The sequence below is a fragment of the Haemorhous mexicanus genome, chromosome 4 (assembly GCF_027477595.1).
Source record: "Haemorhous mexicanus isolate bHaeMex1 chromosome 4, bHaeMex1.pri, whole genome shotgun sequence".
Lineage (NCBI taxonomy): Eukaryota > Metazoa > Chordata > Aves > Passeriformes > Fringillidae > Haemorhous > Haemorhous mexicanus.
Window position 1 is genome coordinate 50,302,874 of NC_082344.1, and position 21,015 is coordinate 50,323,888.

Genomic DNA, 21,015 nt, shown 5'->3' on the forward strand with positions numbered 1-21,015 from the left:
GAAAGTTTGTGTATAATGGGAATACATGCTTTTTTTCATATAGTGAAAAATAAGGTCATGGTTTGTCTCCTTAAATCAGTAGGTGCTTCAAACTAGGAATTAATTAAGCAATAAATGTTTGTAAGTTTAATTGTTAATTATGTAATTCTAATGTGTTTCCATGCAGTGAAAGCTTCCCCTTCACTGAGTTTTTCTTTTCAGTGCTGGTTTTGGAGTCTTTGCATAGTGTTGTTTCCTTTCTCCGTTTGTAGTGAGCTATTTGGAAGAAGCCTTCTACTCTTGAGCAGTAAAATAAGTGTTTTATTTGATTCAATATCTTATTGCTTCTCTCCTTTTATGTGGTCTTGATTCTATTTTAATGAATAAAAGCTGCAAGAAAGTTGCAGGAAGTACAGTCCCTCATTTGCAGATCTAGATCATAAATGATCTTAAGCAGTTTTACTCACAGAATTCACCATCTTTTATGGGACAAATTCCAGGTTGTACAAATGAACATTTAGTCTTTAAGTTGTTGTTATTTAAATAAAAATAATGCATAGTGAATTATAATTCAAAAGGCACTGCAGGCTGATGTGCCCATTTGAAGCCACTTTTTCAAATGAATTGGTGCTCGTTTTCAGTATTAACTAAATGCTGTAGTTCCTGATGGGTAAATAGGATATATAATTTCAACAGAAACAGTAACAATGAAAACTATGATAGCATTGCAGTATTGCTAGATTTCTTAAAAGCTGGCATTGTACAAGTAAATTGCATGTTTCAAATGCTTCATGGGCAATCTCTTAAAATGAATAGAATTAGATATTTAACAGTGTGATCTGGACTAATACTTTCAAGAGTGATTTGTTTGTTTGTGAATTCACACAAAGCTGATGAATGCTGCTTGAGCCTCATCATTAGTTGTCACTTTCATAGCAGTTCACATCTTCAGAGTGCTGTATAAACATAGCTAATTACAACTTCCAAAGTATAAATTAAATATGTGGTGGAGGAGCTGGAATGAATTTTCTTAAATTTTATGGTCTGGTTTGTCAGTGGATGACACTAATGTTAAAATACATTAGATCAGTTTATTAAATTTATAAATACATTACATTTATTATCAAAACTGAAGAAAATGTATGTTTTTCTCCTATGCCCATCTGCTAGGGACTTCGGACTGGAGGTACTCTTAATGGCATAATGCTTTTCTGAGGAGTTCCACAAGGCAATTACTTAAGACAAAAGATAGATACCTTGTTTTTGAAGTGTTTAGACAGTTTACATTATAGTTTAATTTGGAAGAATCTTTAAAATTATAATGTATTTATTATGGTTATCCTAAACAGAGCACATAGAATTTCTGTGTTGGCTCTAGTCAACTTAATATAACTTTTTAAGTGGAACTTGTATGTATTAAATATGCGTTCTTGACCATTGTTTTCAAATGTATTTGGAGGGGGTTTATTTTGAGTATTAACTATGAAAGGAAACTTAAAAAAATCAGAAGATGCAGACCCAGAGCCTGGTATATTTTGCTTTAGATGTTATTCACTATAATTTTGGTCAGAAGAGTCACTAAGTCATCCATATGCTCAAGCAGCTCAGCTTGTAGAACAAATAAATGTAAAATCATCATGTTTATACCTGTGTGGTTATTTTTTTTCTATATCTGAAATCAGATTTCATTTCCTTCACAACAACCTACAAAAGCTTACCAGGTATTTCATGTGCTTTCCTAAAGGTTATAATAGAGAGTTGGTGCACAATGGGGTGTGGGAGCAGCTAGTTTACCATGTCTTTTAATTTGCAGACTTGCTTGGTGGAGGACAGGGCAATAAGATTGGCTTGAAGCATACTTACAGATAAAAGGAGATCACAGAATACTAGTTTAGTTCTTTATAGATCAAATGCAAACATTGTAGTAGTTCAAAAGTATGTATTCTGAAGTGAAATTTGTGATTTTGTTTTTTCTTGATATTATATAAATCCTAAATGTAGTGTATCTCTGGGATATATCGTGAATATTCTAAATGCTATTTAAAATTTAATTGCATTTGTAATTAGAATTATGTCTCTGAACATTTTAATATTAATCAAAACAATCTGGGTATAATTAACATTTCTGTGTTATAGCCTCTTTTATGTTATGATGGCTAAGATATATAAAGGGATCGTGTAGTTACTTGGGTTTAGTGTTGCTTTTGATATTGCTTTTCCTGTCCAGGTTGACGTGTTCCTGAAACTGCAAGCATGAGTTGGGTGAAATTTGCATAGAGCTATTTTGAAAGAGTGTGCTAAAACAGTCTTGTTAGTTGTAAGATTTGGAAACCAGTTTAGAAAGGAACATTTTTAGGGTTCTGTCTTCAGCAACTTAAAGATAATCCCAAATAAGGAACAAATGCAAACACTGTTGAGCAAAGAAATAGAACACGAAATTACCTGAAATTTATATGATAAAATTAAACTAAGTAGAAAGCACTTGACAGAACAATAGCTTGTTGAGCTGTTACTGTAAAATAGAAAACCAGAATGGAGTTCTGGCAAGTGTGAAGTAGTGACACACTTCTGTGTCTCTTCTCTTGATTTTTCTCAAAGTACTCTAGGTCTGGAAAGCATTCACTTTTACACTTTATTAAAACAAATCACAGTAAAATGTTGTTTCTGCTGAAGTGTAGCATTTTCAGTAACTCAAGCACTATATATAAAGAAAGTTATTTAATGAAGGAAACAGTAGTTCATGAACCATTACTGCTGATAAAACAGTTGGGAGGATGAGGAGGGCAGTTCTACAAAGGAGAAGAGTGAAGGAGTTAATAAATTTTGTACCATACCAAACACTTATAAAGTGTGAAGTGACCAGGTACTTCTAATTTTGTAGCTTCTAAAAATATTTTTTGCTGAATTTTGTAACAAATGACTGAATCTAGAACAATAGTGATGATGGGAAGTACTAACTTGCCAGATTTATTTTTTCTATATTGGTAAAGTAGCTACAAGATCAACCAGTATTTTTCTGATTCAGCCCTCAGATGTACAAGGGACTGTAGGAGCTGTCCCTTTAAAAGGCATCATTCTCTTCAGCATGCAGACTAGTGAAGTGATGGATTTTACAGTCTTCTATGGAGTTTTGTCAATTTGTGCTGCCTTTCAGTCTTTCTGGCCATGCGGCTTCCCTCCCATTCTTGGCCACTCTCCTTAGGCACTACTAACAGCAGGAATCAAAGGATTCCTATGTACTAAACCTGGGAATGTTCCTAGGAGTTGGTGCTTTATAATTTGTACTTTTAGGAGGGTCCCTGGCAGGCTCTGGGTCTGTATTGTGTAACAATTCATAGGCATTATCAGAATGCTTCAGGCACTATGAGTGGTTTGGAGGTTATGAAAACTTACTGATAGAGATGTAAGCTGTTCCCTGCCAGCTGGCTTGAAATGAATGGGAGTGTTTCTGGGCACAGTTTCATTTCTTAATAGAGATGTAACCAGAGATCCTTTAGCTCCTCGACCTACATTGGCCTTGAACTATTTTCTGTGGCATACTCCTGGATATTTTGGAAATAAATTACAGGGACCAAAATGAACATCTCTCTAACCTTAAAAGAGGAGATGGAGGTGGAATTTTCATTCATGTTCAGTGTAAAATTTCCCACAGAGAATGACACCTGATGAGTTACTTGGTGGAGATTTGATCCTATTTTCATCCCTGTTATGGTCAATTCCATTTTACATGTTCATTTTCTGTGGCCTTTTCGGTGGGAATGTCCTTCAGCAGGAGGTGGATGCTTTAGATTGTCATGGCTAGATTTGAATAATTTCTTTTGAGGGATCAGAGCTTTGTGGGTTTTGTTGCATTATGATGACAGAATCAGAGCTAGAATTTAATCCTAGAATGAATAAGTTACAAATCTTTATTTAAAAGTTCAAGTAACAGCATGAAGTGTAGTCATGATGCTTCATGGATCAGTTCAACACCAGTCTGCCTGCGAAATGTGTTTTTCACCACATTTCAAGGCCGTCTTAAGGGAAGTGTGTTATTTTTGCCAAGGTCAAGACTATTTCTGCTACAAGGCAGAAATTATTCATTTTTCACATTATGAAATTTTTTATGAAATTTTCACAAATGGTTGCCTCTAGTCAGTGTTACCTCCTTACAGAAAGTAGCTAGCAACACTTAGTTGGTGACTTAGCTCTTGTAGGACAGCTAAAATATCCAGTGGCTAAAATATCAGTTAGCATGTTGAATCTTTTGGATTTTGTGTATTTGAGAGGAAACTTACAGAAGACTTTAATAAACTTCTAGGAACTTTCTTTGATAGTTTCTCTCTGCTGAGTGTTTCTACTGCAGACCAAAATGTCTTTGGAAAATACTTGTTCAGTATCTGTCAATTAGTGTGTTGGTGATAATTCAATATCCTCTCCATTTTACTCCTGGGTGATATACATGGGCTGTATGTTTCTGCACACCTTCTCTATCCTGCACATGTTTAATGGCTTTACTGTTCTCTTAAACACTCCAGGAATTTGACAATCAAGGCAACGAGGGTAACTGAGGAATCATCTTGAGTTTAGATATTAAAAAGTGTTACCTGCAGTAGTGTCAAATAACACTGAGCTTCTCTTTATATCAGCAAATCGTTTGGTGGAAGAGACCTTTCCAGAAAGTAATTGGTGTGATTTGGTTCACTAAAGTTTAAGTTAATCTCTTTGTGATGTACCAACCCACAGTTGAGACATGTATAAATTAGTTAGTTTATGGATCATGTGAGACCATATCCTCAGGGCTATCTTCCAGAATGCAAAGTTTCATGAAGTCAACGCTATGTCATCAGTTCTCCTGCTCCAGAATTCTATTGATTGTATTTTTCTCTTTGTGATGTGGAGTTTTGATCTGTGCTTTGTTTAAACAACCTTCTAAGTAATCGATCTAGTAAGGCAAATGCAGCAATAATAGCAATCTTGTTGGACAAGACAGTTTTTCAAGATCCTGTAAAAAGCACCAGACTGCTGCATTTATTTCCAAATATTCTTCATTCTGTTTAGTATAGATTTCACTTGCTTTCTTGCATGGATGCTGAAGTGGCTTCTGGGATGATCACTCTTACAATAGTCTAAAATAAGAAATATCTTAGCTACTAATATGAGAAATTATTCAAGATCTCCTTGTTCACCTATGTAGTAAAGCAGACACCTTTTCAAACTACTGTGCACTAAAGAAGGTAGTCGAGGATGTCAGGATCTGAAATCAACTCAGGTTTCACCTTTGCGATTTTCTCCCTTCACAAATGGAGAATTCCTTAGCAACATGACAGTCTTACCAATTTGCAGTTTATATTGGTTTACTTGAGGTATAGTCTTCAAGATGAGGACATTCTCAGCACAGATGTACATCATTCAGTTAAGTGTGTTTTGTGTACATCTTTGGCATTTTTGTGGTACCAGTATGGGGCTCAGAATTGGCTTGGGGGATATTCTGGCATGTTGAAAGTGAGCATGTGTGACTCAGTTATCGTCTAACTTTCTATTTCACCATTTGTAGTGATAGCTAAATTATTTGGGTATAAATTTTGTAGTCAGAATTAATAGAAATTCCTGCTTCTGTAATTTCTCTCTTTGAGTGAATGGAATATTCATATGGAATATTCATAACTCAGAGGAGTTCCAACCTCTGTCAGGATCCATTGACTTTTTTCTGTGGTGTATAATACAAATTCTGGCCATGTGAGAAACTAACGAAAGTCTGCCTAGTGTTACCTCTTTGTATTTTGAAATTTAAGCATAAAGTATATTTGTTCAGGGCAATATTCAACACCAATAATACTTGATTGTGGTAAAGTTTGGTATGAAGGAGTTTGAAAATCTCATGCTCTTTATTGGGCTAATAGTGCACAATGTATACATATGTGTGTTTTCAGATGAGAAGTCAAAGATCAAATGCATGTAGGGGAGAGTCTTTGGTTTTTTCCAAACAACTACAAATACAGTTGTTAGTGGAGGATCATGTTCTTGCTACCGATGTTGTTTCCCCACATAATAAAGACAAAGGGAGGTTCTCAAATTAGCACCGTTTTGGGAGTCATGTCAGATCCTTTTATTTAATATTGTACCTGTCATTCACTGATTTACAGCAGGACTTGAGGGGGCCTTGGCCCATTTGCTAGTGCAGTTTAGTGCAGTGTGCGTGTTCCTGGCCATGCACTGCCAGAGGGGTCCTGTTGCTGCACAGCCTTCCTGTCCAGATCATAATTGCATCTGGAGCTAACTGGATAGACACTGCAAAGGCGTAACAGAAATGTCTTGCAGTTGGTAATATATTCAGTGCTATCCTTGTTTCTGCATGGAAAGTTCATATTTAGGCTTAGATTTTTTTTTTTTCTTCCATGTTTGAGGGAAAAACTTTATTTTACTGAATCAGGAGCGATAAGCATTAGTGAACGTGTGCTCTGTGCTAGAGTCTTTTGGGAGTTTGGTTCTTCAAAAGACACTGTTAGACATTACTATATTTAAAGAATCAGTTATTTTGCAAAAATATTTCATTAAACATTGCATCTAGACAGTCAAAGAGGTCTATTTCACAAAATTCTGTGGATAGAATTGAAGACTCTGCTTTTTTCATAAAATATATTACAAAGTATATTTTCTTATCCTTGGTATGCTGAAAAGTGTACTTGAATTGCAGGTTTTTTCTTTGCTTAAATATTGGACTGGGTTTAAAAAAAAAAAAATGAAAAGCTGGATAGTATTAAATCTTCCTAATAAGCAAGTCTCTCTTCCACTTAATTTGTGCTTTTGTTGTGGCTAACAAATAATTTGCTGTATGGGTTTTTCTGTACACCATTGATAGAATATACAAGCTTGTCATCCTAGTGTGCTGGAAATGCTACACTCAAATCAAGTGTTCCTTTCTGGTTTTGTATATCCTCACCTGCTCCTCACTGTAAATCATTGAGATGTCAAGAGCAGTGATTAATTAAGCTGCACGTGCAAGTGCTTTTTTTCACCTGTCAAGTAGGAAGAAAACTTACTATAGTGAATTGTGTGATGCTGTTTAATGAATTTCTTTTTTATTCCAAGCTCTGAGGTTTGCAGAAATATTTTATAGTCTAATTTTCATTAACATTTCTGTATTTGTGATATGGTGTGTTTGGGAGCTATGACTGTCCCAGATTATACTATGGGAAGGGTAAGTAGTATTTAAGGCCCTGGGAAGATAAAGAATCACGGTCTCGAGTCTGCATGTATTTTTATCTCATGCTAGTCAAATGACTTTAAGCTGTCTTCTTGTTTAAATAAACCAATTAATAGTACCTATCAATTTCTTATTTATATTTATGTATTGTAATATACATGTAATTTTATTGGAATTTGAAAAGCTTGGATGTTTTTCACAGTCTTTAGGGCAAACAATGAAATTAAATTGTATAGTGATCTTAATCTATTATTAAAAGGTCCTGGAAAGGAAGATTACAAGGTAGATTCAGGTTTTGAATCAGTTTTGCCATTGGTTTAGCAGCGGGTGGGCAGGCAGATGCCTGCTCAGAGTAGAACCTATTGCCATTTTTCACCATTGATAGAGTAGCCTTTCAGAGTCAATGAGCTCTGTCAATGTGAGCTTGTCAAGGCTACAACTTCATAGACCTGAGAGGCGGTTTGAGAGGTCAGCCCTTTTCAGGTTTGCTGTGATGCAAATGAACTTTAATGCTTAAACAACTATTGGAATTTTTATGTCTGCTCCTTGTTCTTTTTTCTTCACAAAGTCATTGACGAGACATTCAGTGCTTTTTAAATTGGAAGTTGCATTGTGCTAAAGACCTAGTACAGATTTACGGAGGGCTGAAAGCAGTTAGATCATGTTCTTTTCATGGTGCGATTAGAATCAAATCGATTTCCCTACAGCCTTCAGCATTCAGATGGCAATTTTAACAAAGCTTGGGGGCTAGACAAGGGACAAAACGACTGAACTGAATGTTAATTACACTCTGCAGCCTTATTTTCTTTTGATTTGGAGCTGACTGGCAACTAAATTAACAAAAGTGTGACCATAACTGCTGCCCTATTTTCATTTAAAAGGAGAGCAGACTCTAAAAGGCTATCTTTACAAAGAAACAAGTGAGGTCTACTGATTATTGTTAAAGGGCACTGTCTTTAAAAACATAATAATAAGAATAACTCCAAAAATACTCAATTTCCCATTGATGTGATAAATTAGTCACTGGTATGTCCACCTTTTGATAATTCCTTGGCTTGTGATTTTAAAATGAAACTTAATAAAAAAATTGCTGTAATGAATGCTGATAGATAGCAATGATCTAATTTTTAATCATGTGACCACAGTACATGCTTAGCTGTGTTTCCCCACAACTGCTTCAGTATTAAACTAGAGGATGTTTGAAAACCAAGATGCTAATATTTGTGGGGAAATGAGCAATTTGTTGTCTAATTTTTATTTTACTCAGACATTTTTGTTTTTCATGACAGGATTTAGTTTGGTTTGTTAAGGTCCATTTACTGTATTAGTATTTTGTAGCAATAACAGCAAGATGCTTTCTCATCCTTTCCCCTGACCCCTCCGCCTTGTGAGGAAGCTGCAGCTGCACTAAGTTGTATTTGATCCTTGTCATTGCTCCGTCCTTTTGCACCTGCAGCTCTGTTGGTCTCATCTTAACACCTGGCACCATGAATTATCCTCTTTTTATTCACTGTCTGTAGCAAATCCCATTTAGAGCTAAGCAATATATATTCTGGCAGTCAAATGACCATAAATGTCAGTATGTATTTCTCAAATGTAAATATAACTGAATAATTATATTCAAAATACTGTGAAACTTTGCAGCACAGAATGTCCTTTAATTCTAGCATGTATAATCTTAAAAAGCTGTGCAGAACAGCTTTCAGGACTCTATCTGAAATGTCAAGTGTGGATGACACAGGCAGTAAACCTTTCCTTTAGAATCCTAAATATTGGGTTTGCTCTCTGTACAGATCACAAACTTAGTAATGCTTTTTTGCGGAATTTACTGTAACTTTCTGCATTTGTTTTTTCACTCTCTAAAATCTGGATGTAAATGTAACAAAAATTCCTAATTAGAGTACTGTGTATTTGCACTTGACCTACAGCACTGCAAAATAGTTTGTAACATTTGTAAGTTTATATGCTGACCTTAGAAGCAGTGCATTTAGATCACTGATCCTGGGACAGCAGCGTTCCTGCTTTTTACACTTAGATCACTTTGAAATTTCTGTGATTTTAAAGTTAAAACTGCATGAGAACCAGAGAGCATACATATCAACAGTTTTTGTTCCAAAGTGATTGAAGGTACTTACTCGGCTATCACAAAAAGTTGTTTCTGTTCAAGATACTATTTAATACCAGACAAGTTTTGATTGTAGTACAGACCACCTTGTATTCAGTCACTGTCCTATACCTCTCTCCTTTTCACACAAAAGCAGCTGCAAAACAGAGTTTTTCTAAAACCAGTCAAGAGTAAAATTCTTTCTCATTTGTCTTCCAGACACGAAGATCGATTGAGAAGTTATTAGAATGGGAAAACAATAGGTTATACCACAAGGTGAGTGCCGCAGGGAGCAGCTTCGTACTGTTGGAGTTTGAATTGCACAGTATGGAAACAGATGCTTTTGTTGAACGAAAAATATGAAAGGTGAACAAATGGGCTAGTCTGTGTGCTGCAATAAAATACAGCTCATTTTTCTTCTTTTTCTTTCCTCCTTGTCTAGCTGTGCTTGCATTGGAGACTAAGCAAAAGGAAATGTGAAACGAATAACATGATGGAATATGTAAGTTAAAGGGCTGTTTTGTGAGTTTCTCTATTAAATGATCATTTATTTTGCTTCTGATCTTATTCTTTTCATGATTATTAATCAGTAAAGGTGTCAGGAGCTTAATCGCCTGAGTGCAAGGATTTTCTACGGTTCACAGATGCATGGTTTCATGTGCAGGACTGATTTATAAAGTTATGAATGACTTGAAAACAACGCTTCACTGTGTTCTGAAAAATAATAAATTAATTGCCAAGATAAAATAGCTTGAACATGTGCTGATGGAGTGTGAAATTTTAGATGCTGTATAAAGAATAACCACAACTTTGGTTACGCAGCAAGTCAGATATGGCTTTTTTATATAATGCTAATCAAGTCCAAAAGTATGGAAGAAGACCTTTCAACTAAGCTGTTGGAGCTTAAGAAACCTTTAGCTCCTTTTTTAGATTTTAACCTTTAAACCTTTTTTAGATTTTAACTGCCCCTTACCTCAACTATCTTGAAAGTATCTTTATCTTCAGTTGGTGTCACTAAAATATTTTCAAGTCAGTCCCTGGAGTTTTAATCTACTTTAGTCTTTGGCTGAGAGTCCATAAACCCATCTTGGAAATATACAGTGTGAAGTTGTGTGGTTTAAAATGAATGATGTCCTGTGTAGGATTTCAGTTTGTTTAGCTTGCAACTTTTTCTTTTTCCTGTTCTTATTTCCATTTTCAATATATCTTGGAAGTACATAGGATAGGGTGAAATTAATCTGATAAAATGTAAATAACATTAGAATTTCCATAATTTCTTTTAATGCTTTAGTAGGTACTAAAGGCTGTAGGAAGGTTAGCGTTTTAAAAATAAAGATTAGCTTTGGAGAAATATCTGCTGCATTAGGTCTACCTTATCTGCGATCTTCCATTACAGAGCACTTTGTCTGTTCTATAAAATAACAAATCTATAATGCCTATAAAAATTTTAAATGTGATTCAAAATTCAAAATTATATTAAAACTGTCTTTATCTTTTAGTTTTCTCCTTTTCTCTGTCCCTCCACTAGATCTTATCTCGTGCTTGAAATACAAGGTCTTCAAAAAGCATTTTTTACAGAGTGGCTCTATTCAGTTCACTGAATAAGTACTTTGTTGTAAAATTTATTCTGCTGAATCTTTTAGGTTAGATATATGGGTGTGACTGAAAATGGAATAAATCAAATTTCAGAAAATAGACCTAAGCTTTGACTAAAGGAAGTGTTCATATTTTGCTGAAAACTTTATTTTTCTACAGGAAACATTGTCAAAACCAATGTTCTGCAGATTCAATTAGAAAAAACATAATGTGATTTTGTAAATACTATGGCCCAGCAACATTTACAGATGAATATTTGTTCTCTCAAATATAATTTCAAATCAGTTGACCTGCTTACTATAATAATATATGCATGGGCATATAGTTTCACAGGACAAAGGTCAAAGATATTATTTTCAATTTGTAAAATCTCAGGTATTATCTTTGGGTATATTCATGAGGAAAATTTTTACAAAACCTCAGTGTGACATTTTCTTGCTTTCAGTGAACTGATTTGCTGGTGTCTTTAAAAACTGCCCCTAACATGATTGTGATTTAATTTTTAATAATAGATGCCTATCCTCCACTTTTCCCTAAAGAGATGATTAAATTTAGACTGTTGTACCCAAAACTTGGTACTTCACCAAACTGAGGTTTGAAATCCACTGTAGTAGATGACAAATTAAAGAAATAATTAATTAAATTAAGAAAGACAAGATAGTCTTTTACCTTTGGCTTCAGTTTACTTCTTGCTCCTTTTTTGAAAACTTGCCTAAAAATCAGATGCCCTGGTATCTCTACAGAATCCAGTGGTTGACTCAGGTCAGTGATCAGTGGATTTTGAGCAGTTTGCATTACTTCTGAAGATAAGTCACTTCTGAATATCTCAAAAAATAAACTTGTCTACCTAATTTCGGGATTTGTAATTCCAAAAGTACTTGCCTTAGAAATAAGCTTGGAGACTTATTTTCTGAGGCTTCATATGCTTGCAGAGATAGAAATCTTTATTTTCTAAGCAGCTAAGTTGTAGTCTCCTTTACAATTACAAACATTGAGAAATAATTTTTAACTTCTTAAAAAGGTGAGTTTCCCTTACAAGTAAATAAAATCCTTATTCATGTACCAGATGCATTTATTTGTTTATAAATGAGATCGTGCTGCTGTGTTATGACTGTCTCCGAAGAAAGAACCTGCATGAGTCATCATTTTCTTCAAACTTCCTATTTAAAGAGGATAAATACTTGGATTGTGTTCTGGAGTGGACCCTATAGTGTACTTAGCTGAGAAAAATGCAGTTTAAATTTAAATAGAGACCGTAAGAATAATCACACAAAGCCGTTAGTCAAGTTCTTGTTAACTACTTGAACATTTGTAGACATGGGAGCTTTGCAAAAGTTGATACACGTTTTTTAAACATGATTTAGAATCCTGTATTAAGTGGCAACAGTTCTGAAGTAAGTGAAATTGCAATTTAAAATTAACTTTTCATGCATTGTGCATTCAGGAGGTTTGTTAGTTTATTTTTTTAATGAATGCATTTATCTCTTTTGTAATTTTTTCCCAATAAATAAATTACTGCATAATAATTCTTTAACATATTTAGCTGACTTCAGTTTATGTATTTTATATCAGTAGGCAAACTTTTCCAGTTGAATTTTATTCCATGAGTATTGGTTTTCAACCCCAAACCAATTATCATACATGACTTTTCTAATGGTCTCCTACCTGAGACAAATGCCATGATTTTTGTTTTTCATCACAACTTGATATACTAAAAAAAAAAACAAACCAAACCCATGTGAATTATAATTGTGATAGATAATAGGATTGCTGCCATCTTTAATACATTTTTGTTTTCTTTTTATACAGGTCATCCTTATAGAATTTTTACCAAAGACACCGATTTTTCGACCGGATTAGCATTCAATTTATTTATAGAGACTTATTCAAGTATGTTGTCTTTCCAATGGTGCCTTGCTTGGTGCTCTCCTGGTAGTGACATAACTTTGGTTCTACAGAATCTTGTGGTGGTTTCATTTGGTTTTTGTTTGTTTTGGGTTTTCATGTTTGTTTGTTTTGGTTTATTTTTTGTTGGTTAGTTGTTTTTTTGTGTTTTTTTTTTAATAAGAGTATGTTCTAAGTGTATTTGGTCAAACTCTGCAAAGTAATTTCATACAAATGTTAATTACTACTTAAGTTATTTTTACTTTTGCTACTTCTGTTTATTAATGTATCTTGATTTTCAAAGGAGTCTTTTATATGTGTGCGCGCGCGTGTGTACATATATATATTATATAAATACACAGCTGAAAATGATATACAAGTGAACAGGTATTTTTTTATCCCTATATGATACAACTGGTTGACTGTACCTTGTGTAAATTCCTTTAGTCATTCTGAACTTGCTGAAGTTCCTTCTAAGATATTTGGAAGCTCTGTCAGTGACTAGTCAATTGTAAGTACTTCTATTTCTTTTTGGGATATTGACTAGTCTCTTCCAGCAAAAGAAGGAGACAAAGTTCTTTTTGAAACTGTGATTTTTGGAATCCAGATATTGTTGGTGGAAATCTCTATGCTTTTCATGAAGAAGTCCTGTCAACTGGTTCTGAAAAAGTTTGGCTTTAAAAAATGTTTAAAAATAAGGCAGCCAAGTGGAATTATTTTACTCGGACTAGAAGAATCACTGAGAGCATTGCATGCATCTGGTTAGTAGAACTCAAGATCACAAAAGTATATTGTTATTGCATTTTATAATGTAGCTGTTTTAATTCAGTCAATTGCCATGTCCCAGCTTTATTCACACTGTTTACCGGATCTTGTACACAGGGGTGCAGAAGGACTTGTTTTAGTAAAACTTATTTGCCCCAAGAAAACCTTTCATGGTTGTTTTTGTTTATTTTAAGGCCACTTACGCAGGAAAAAAGTTATTAAATTCTTGAACAGTGCAGTTCCAGATGCAAATGCCATGTATTAAAGTAATCAAAGCAGGGTGCACTGGGCAACAGTGTATGTTTAAATGTGCTAGGCAGTTATTTACTGCACCCTTTCTTTTGCTCATTTTGGTTTACAAAGTTTATTTTCTGCACAAGTATAAGACTTTTTTTTTAACTGGATAAATGATGTATGCTTTGGTCAGGCCAGTTGTATTTCATTTCTTCTGATTATACTTTTGTTTTACATACCTTCACACATAGCTTTTGGGGTTTTTTACTTGCAACTCTCATAACTGTAAAATTTACTTAGGTGTCTAAAATTACTGTACACAAAATTGATGTAAGTTAAGAACATATTCCTTGTACAGTTGTGTTAGCAAGCAATAATGTGAATATATTAAAAAAACAGATATACTCTGCTTAATATTTGTATGAATGAAAAGTTGATACCACTACAAGAATAGTCTTCTCTTTTTAATCTTTTAAATACAAGTTTTATTTCAAGGTAATGTATTACAGGTACCTTGATGCTGTGAACTATTTTTCTATGTCTTCAAAATATTTATTCTCTGTAAAATATTCCCTAGTGAGTATTATATTCTTAAACTGTTCATAGTGGGAGTGGTCTAGAAAGTTTTAAGTTTTCTTAATTCTAAGCCTTCTGTATCTGTTCCCAGAATTCATCTTTTGCACAGCTTTCATCTGTGGATTCCTACTGTTCACTTTGAGAATTGCTCATCTATGCTTTTCATACAAGCCTACAAGGGTGTTTCTTTGACTTGACAGAATATGATTTTTCATTAACAAATCCCAGTTTTGTGCTGGCCTTAGTCTTCTGAGTGCCACCCATGCTTTCTCTACAAAGTAACTGCTTATAACTTTCTAAAAATCAATTTCAACCTCTTCTTCAGTACAAATCTGGGTCTGCTGCACTCCTCTCATCCAGAAGTATCAATTACAACCTTGGACTAGTTTCAGCCTGCTGGAGAACAGAAACCTAACATTGATGGCAGCAGAGATGGGGGAGGTTGGAGGTGCAGAGGAGAGGTTGGAATTGAACAGAAGTGATAACTGGTGATAAATACTTATGACCAGAAATATAATTGATTTCTTTTGTGTCAGTTTTCAATAAAATGAATATTGGATCATATGAGGCCTAAATTTTATAAAAAATTTCATTTTACTATGGAGATAATTTGTGTCATGGATGCAGTTTTCCACTCATGTGGAAACCTATCCCTTCACTCTAGTGGAGGATATGGCTTCTGATATGTTCATAGCAGCTATTTGCCTTAGTTTACTTATCAAACTTCCCATAGTATCTTCTGTCCACATCCACAGCTACCTTGCCAGCAGCACCCAAACCCATGGACAGTAAAGCTGCTTCAGGTGTGATGTGTGCTGAGACCAGAGCAGTGAAGAGAGTGTGGCTTACAGGTTTGCAGAGTATCCCATTAGTAAAACTTCAACATCAACAGTAGTGATGCTTAAGATCTTGTCTACTTCTAGGTGCATCAGCATAGGCTTGGTTAGCAGGCAATTCTATATTATACCTGTGACTTTCTCTTTAAGAAATAATACAGAGATCCAGAGTAGAACTCTGAGCAACTAAAAAGCTAAATCCCTTTTTAAGGAGGCCAGACTTACTTACTCCCTCAAAAAGTATTTTGGATATTTTATTAATACAATGTCTCTGACTTAAAATATAATCAGGAAATTTGAGAAAATGCCTATATTGGGAGATGAATTTTATCTCAGAAGTGGTACTCTCCTGAAGAAGTAGTACACTCACCTAGTAAGAATGTTACAAAACATTTTCATACAATCCCTTTCAATTTGTTAATTACAGTGATGGAAATGGAAGATGGCAGGAACTTTAATCAACTGTTTAATGCCTGCGGCAGTTGTCAGGATTTTCTTTTGATGTTGCTTCTGAAATACTAAATCTATTTATTTTGATTGCTAGTGAGAAGACATATATTACCTTTTTTGTCACTTGGCAAAGAATGAAATTGCACAGTTTGAGCAGACCGGAAGCTATAGTAGGACTTCCAGGACACAGCCTACTCTTTGCTAAAATAACTATTACATTATACTAGGTTGTTTAACTTCTTGCAAGTCAGCAGTTCCTAGAAATAATCTTATCTATTTCAAATTTCCTTGAACAGTTAAGTTAGGTATCAAGTTGATAATAACCATTTAGCAAATTATGCCTGTTTCATCTTTAGCCTGCTGAACTAATGGTGAAGGCATCAATGAATCCCTGTGAGAACTAATTATTACTTTTAGATATAGTTGCCTTTAACTGGTGAATAAAGATTTCTTACTTACTGTAATATAATAGAAACAAATTCTTTTAAATTTTTTAGTCATAGGTGGAAATAAGTTCTGAGGGAAAAGGACTTTCTCTCTGACTTTACATGAAGAATTCTGAAGAGCTCATCTGTGGTTAAATAGTTGTGACTAGAAGTTTGTATTGGGATTGACAAACTTCACCAGAAATGAAAATGTTTATGGAGATACAGGAAGTCAGTAATTTTTTTGTAATAGGTCAGTAAGAGTAATTTTAATAGACAATTTATGCAAATCCAGAATTTCCCATGATACTTAAACCCCAGAAAAATAGTTTGTAAAAACTTTTTACAGTACTTAGATGTAAATTATAATCTCTGAATCAATTTGTTAAATGATATGTTTTTGTAATTCTCAAGACCATGATGTTTAAATGTAATACACTGTCTCTCAGACACAGGCTTACTTAAAAGTCAGTTTTAATTTTTTTTTTTTTTCTGAAAGTCATTTTTTAGCCCCAAAGATTGTGGGAAGAGCTTTAAAATGCAATCTGTACCTGCTCAGAAGCCAGGAGCCAAGGAAAAAGAACTTGTCTTTTTTCCCTTCCCTCCACCCCCCACCCCAAAGCCTTAATTTTAAATTGGTCCTCTTGTTTTGGAGCCCTAGTTTATGGGTTTTGAGCAGCTGGCAATAATGCAAATTGTCCACCAAAACCCCCATTTGAATTCTGAACAGTTTAAGGAGATCACTTTAATTTGAAGAGGTGAAAGACTTGTTAAGCAAAGAAAATCCGTGGTTCTTTTAAGTTCTCCCAGCACTGCTGTTAAGTAATTAAAATAAGGATCATGATGACCCTACATTAGGTCAAAATCCCGATGATTTTGTGTAAAGGAAATACTCAAATAGAGAGGTCTCAGAGCCTCAAATGTCTTGGATTCATAGTAGTGACTTGTTAAGGATAAGTGGCGCTGGTCGTTTTGTACCTGTGACTAAAATAATTTATGTTGCTCTTCAGCAGCCTTGCTTATGAAGAGAAAGCATTTCAGAAATCTGTATTCATCACTGCTAACTTGCTGTAATTTCTGTGCTTCTCCCTATAGCCATGTTGCATTTCCATGACAAACAGCTAAGTGTATGATCATTATAATGCCTTTAATAGCCATATTGTAGGTAGAAATATTAACTTCTCAGGGACTAATAGGAAATACGAACTTGGAATTAATGAGCTGAATGCCTGTCTGCATGAAGGCTTACTTTGCAAATGTCACCCTAGAAACTTGATTGTAATATGCATGACCATTATGAATGTTACCAATATAAAGTTATGAGAGCTTCTTTTACCCTGTATTACTAGGCTGCTGAATGTCAAAGTATGATGGATAAGGATAAATGAAGGGGTTTTTTTCTGATTTGAATGGAGTGATTATTTCTAATGGTGCTACCTTCTTAACTCCTGTGTTTATTCTTTGTAAAGTTTTCTCTGTAGGCTGGATGAATCAGGGGATACTGGCGTACTAAGAAAATAGTATCATTCTTCTTAAGAAAGTAGAATAACTTCAAGGGGTGAAGTACTCTAGAAGTGAAAAAAGTCACTGCTACAACCATGCATTCATTCTTAATTAGGTATCCATTTGGACTGTTTTGTTGGTAACAATACTTTGCAGTTCATTACTTTTTGTACTCTCTTCTTTCTGATATATCAGTCGGTGTCGGCTGAATTAGAAACCATGTTTGAAAAGTTAAAACCCTCAATTCCTTGCATGAATTGAGGGTCATATGTTGGCACTTGTGCTGATGTATGTATGTATCACTATCACATAACACCTGGGTAATATACATTTTTATGAAACTACATTTTACTGGTTTCATGGAAGTTGTCCTTTAAAAAAAGTCTTCTGGTTTGTTTAGCTCATTAATATTTCATTAAGATTTATTTTCTTGAAAAAGGGTTCATAAATGCTTGGCTCTTCAAAATACAACAGACCAGTAGGAACCATTTAGTGAGGCAAAAGGTAAAACATAGCAATTAGGAGAAGCAACACTCAAAAGATTGGATTTGAGGATTAGGTTTAGAGTTCTGTGAGTATAGCAGAAAATAGTTTTGAACTGAATGAAATGATATTGAATGGTGCAAGTTGAGCAAAAGCTAGCAGTCCATTTCAGTAGTTATGTAGACTGTGTATTAACTTCTGTTCACTTTTTTATTTTGGTGTGTGATTGATTTATTTTGGTTATGCTCTAGTTGATAGACAATTCTGCTATCATGCAGAATAATAATGCAGAAGGTAAACTTCCTTCTAAACTCAGCATTTCTTCATTTAAAATAGCCAGACCAAAATGGAATTGCTGATGAGAGCTGCACTGAGTGCAGAACAGTCTTTTCCTAAGCTGGAGCCTGTAATGCATGACTAATTGTTTCCAAAGAAAATTCTTGACCTGTCCAGACAGCTCCTGTCATGTGACAGTATATCTAAGGCCCACATGTAGGATCCAGTTAGTACAATTTATGTTCAGGTAAGTAAGACTTTTGTAGTTAATTGTAGTTTTTATGGAGAAGGGAACCATTGACAAATGCTCACTTTGAGAGAACAAATAGATTTTTATAATGTTTATTGAAACATGCTTTTTTCTTGTTGTTTGCTCCTCATTTATAGCTTAATAAATGAAAGTTACTTTGCTTCATGTTGAAAACTAGACTTAGTAGTCAGCTGAAGACTTTTTTTTTTTGTTACAGTATTTTAGGTTTATGAATACATTTTTTAAGTCATGTTTAGAAATGTCTCAAAAAGTCATATCCTGTTGCAATGTAACTGATATTTTTAGTGGCTGTATATTTAAACTGGGTTCATTGTGCTGATATAAATATCTAACTCATCCACTCCAAGTGTGTATCTCTGATCCTTTTATACTAGCAATAGGCTTTCTAACTTGTTAGGATATGCAGTGTACTCACTGGTTAATATTGTCAATGAACAGTTTGGTTCAGTGAGATAACAAGGAATGTGAAAGTAGTTCCTGATTTGAAAAATGCAACCCAGATTCTTGTTTTCATAAAGGATGGAGTCTGGCAACCAGAATATGAACTCATTCCAAACATAAATTTGAAAGGGAATAGTAAACTACAAAATAGTGCCTAAATGTTGTGTGCTAAATTAGACCATGTGTAACTCATGTTGCATTAAAAGAATTTGCAGAGAATTGCATTGGACTGCATGTGCTTAGGAAAGACCTATTAAATGTATGAAGCAGTAAGTCACTGCAGTAGGTCAATAAGTCACTGAAAAGATGTTGCCATCAAGAGGGAAAACTTAAAACTCAATATTTTGGAGTATGTTAAAAATCCATTTCAAGCAGAAAACATGTAAGCAATAATTTAACCTAAAACTGGAAATTAAAGAAGCTGCTACTTATAGAGAGACTTGATGTTAATTTTGCCTGTTGGGCATCTCTCCTCTCACAAAGAGTTTAGAAAGATAGGCTTGCTGTGATTTCCACTATTGTAACATTCCTCTTCAAGTATCCTAAGTCCAGGTGAGAGACTCAAAACTTAGAAGCCAACACTGTGTTTACAGGGTGCACAGTTTTGGGAGGAGAAGATAGGAATAAAAGGACTTTTTTAAGGCTGCACAGTTGTATATATGCATATTTAAGAATATTTAACCCTGTCTGCTAAATTACCGAGGCTAATCTATTGTTGAATTATAGAATAATATTTAATACATTGACATTGGTTTTTCCTGACCTGACCCAGAATTGGAAAGGACTCCAATATAACTTTTTTTAAAGCATTTATTAAGTTGTATGTATTATAAACTAATAAAATAATTGTTTAACCTATCTTCTAAGCCTTACAGTTTTTCATCTGTGTTGGAGGGAGGGTGTGGTAGGGAGAGGAAGAAAAGGAAAAACTTGAGGAACTGCTGTGTTGTGCAATGTCTCATCTTACTTCCAGTTGATACTTTTAGTCTAAATGGAGGGGTGGGTGAGAGGGGAGAGAAAACAATTTGGGTAATTTAGGTGACTCTAGGACTGGAGTTGCCAATTTACAGGCATTGCCTGCTGTAAGTGTTTCAAACTTACAAACTGTTCAAATGAGTTTTCATTTAAGTTCACGTTTGGAGTTCTTTAAGCTTTTCAAGCCCTAATGATAGTAGGATTTATTAAATGTACTATCATTGTGGTTGAATGGTGATTTTGAAGCTGTGTCTTTTGAAGCTTTTATGTTTTATTCACATGTGTTCTCAAACAAGATAGGGTTTCCATCTAGTTGAGGCAAACACCACCTATTCAGAAAGGGATCATTCCCATCCATGCAATTCACATGTTTTTCAGACCATTCAATATGAAATGCTGTTTAACCTGAACCTTGTGAACAAAAACTAAGTCTGCTCTCCGCCATGCTGAGGATGGCCTTGGTTCTCACCGGCCGGCAGCTTTTCCTTGCATGAAACGGTTTATGCTCGTTGGTTACTCCAGTATGGAAGTCTTGACAGTCTCTTTATGAAGTGCGTGTGTATAATGTCTCTAGCGTGTATGAGAGGTGTGTCAGACATGCCCATGTCCCAACGTGCGGGTGGGGAGGGGTGCTCCTGCCCAGCGCTGTGAAGCATTCCGGGTGTTGTAATGTGGGCTTGCAAAGCGGTAGATACAATGTTGCTGAGCAGAAAAGCGCACGATAGATTTAATGTAGCCAATTGTGTACTTTTGTAAAAAAGAGTAACTGTTCAGTGTGAGTTAATTTTGGATTTTTTCAGCATCTCTCTTTTAGGCTTTGTGCTGCATTCTTCTAGACAAATGCGTATTCCATGTGGGCCACTGTTCTGCTAAATGCTCTCAGTTCTCCTTTTGCAATCAAGATTATGTTGCTAAGGAGATTTTGCTTTTATTGGTGCCATTGATTTGTGTTAATACGTTTTGAATACCTCTCGGTATTCTTCCGTAGACAAGGCCAAAAGAAAAACTTCCCTCAGTTTCCCGATTTACAT

At 34.8% G+C, this 21,015-nt stretch overlaps 1 protein-coding gene across 1 annotated transcript in view; it reads left to right on the forward strand.

The window, feature by feature from the left end:
* The window catches only part of CHIC2 (cysteine rich hydrophobic domain 2), a 31,074-nt gene extending 11,207 nt beyond the window's left edge, over positions 1-19,867 (forward strand). The window contains exons 4-6 of the mRNA XM_059844829.1: positions 9,489-9,545; positions 9,712-9,771; positions 12,675-19,867. Coding sequence (XP_059700812.1) covers positions 9,489-9,545; positions 9,712-9,771; positions 12,675-12,725 — 168 coding nt within the window. The 3' untranslated portion in view covers positions 12,726-19,867. The remainder of the gene's footprint in view (positions 1-9,488; positions 9,546-9,711; positions 9,772-12,674) is intronic.
* The last annotated feature ends 1,148 nt before the right edge of the window (positions 19,868-21,015 follow it).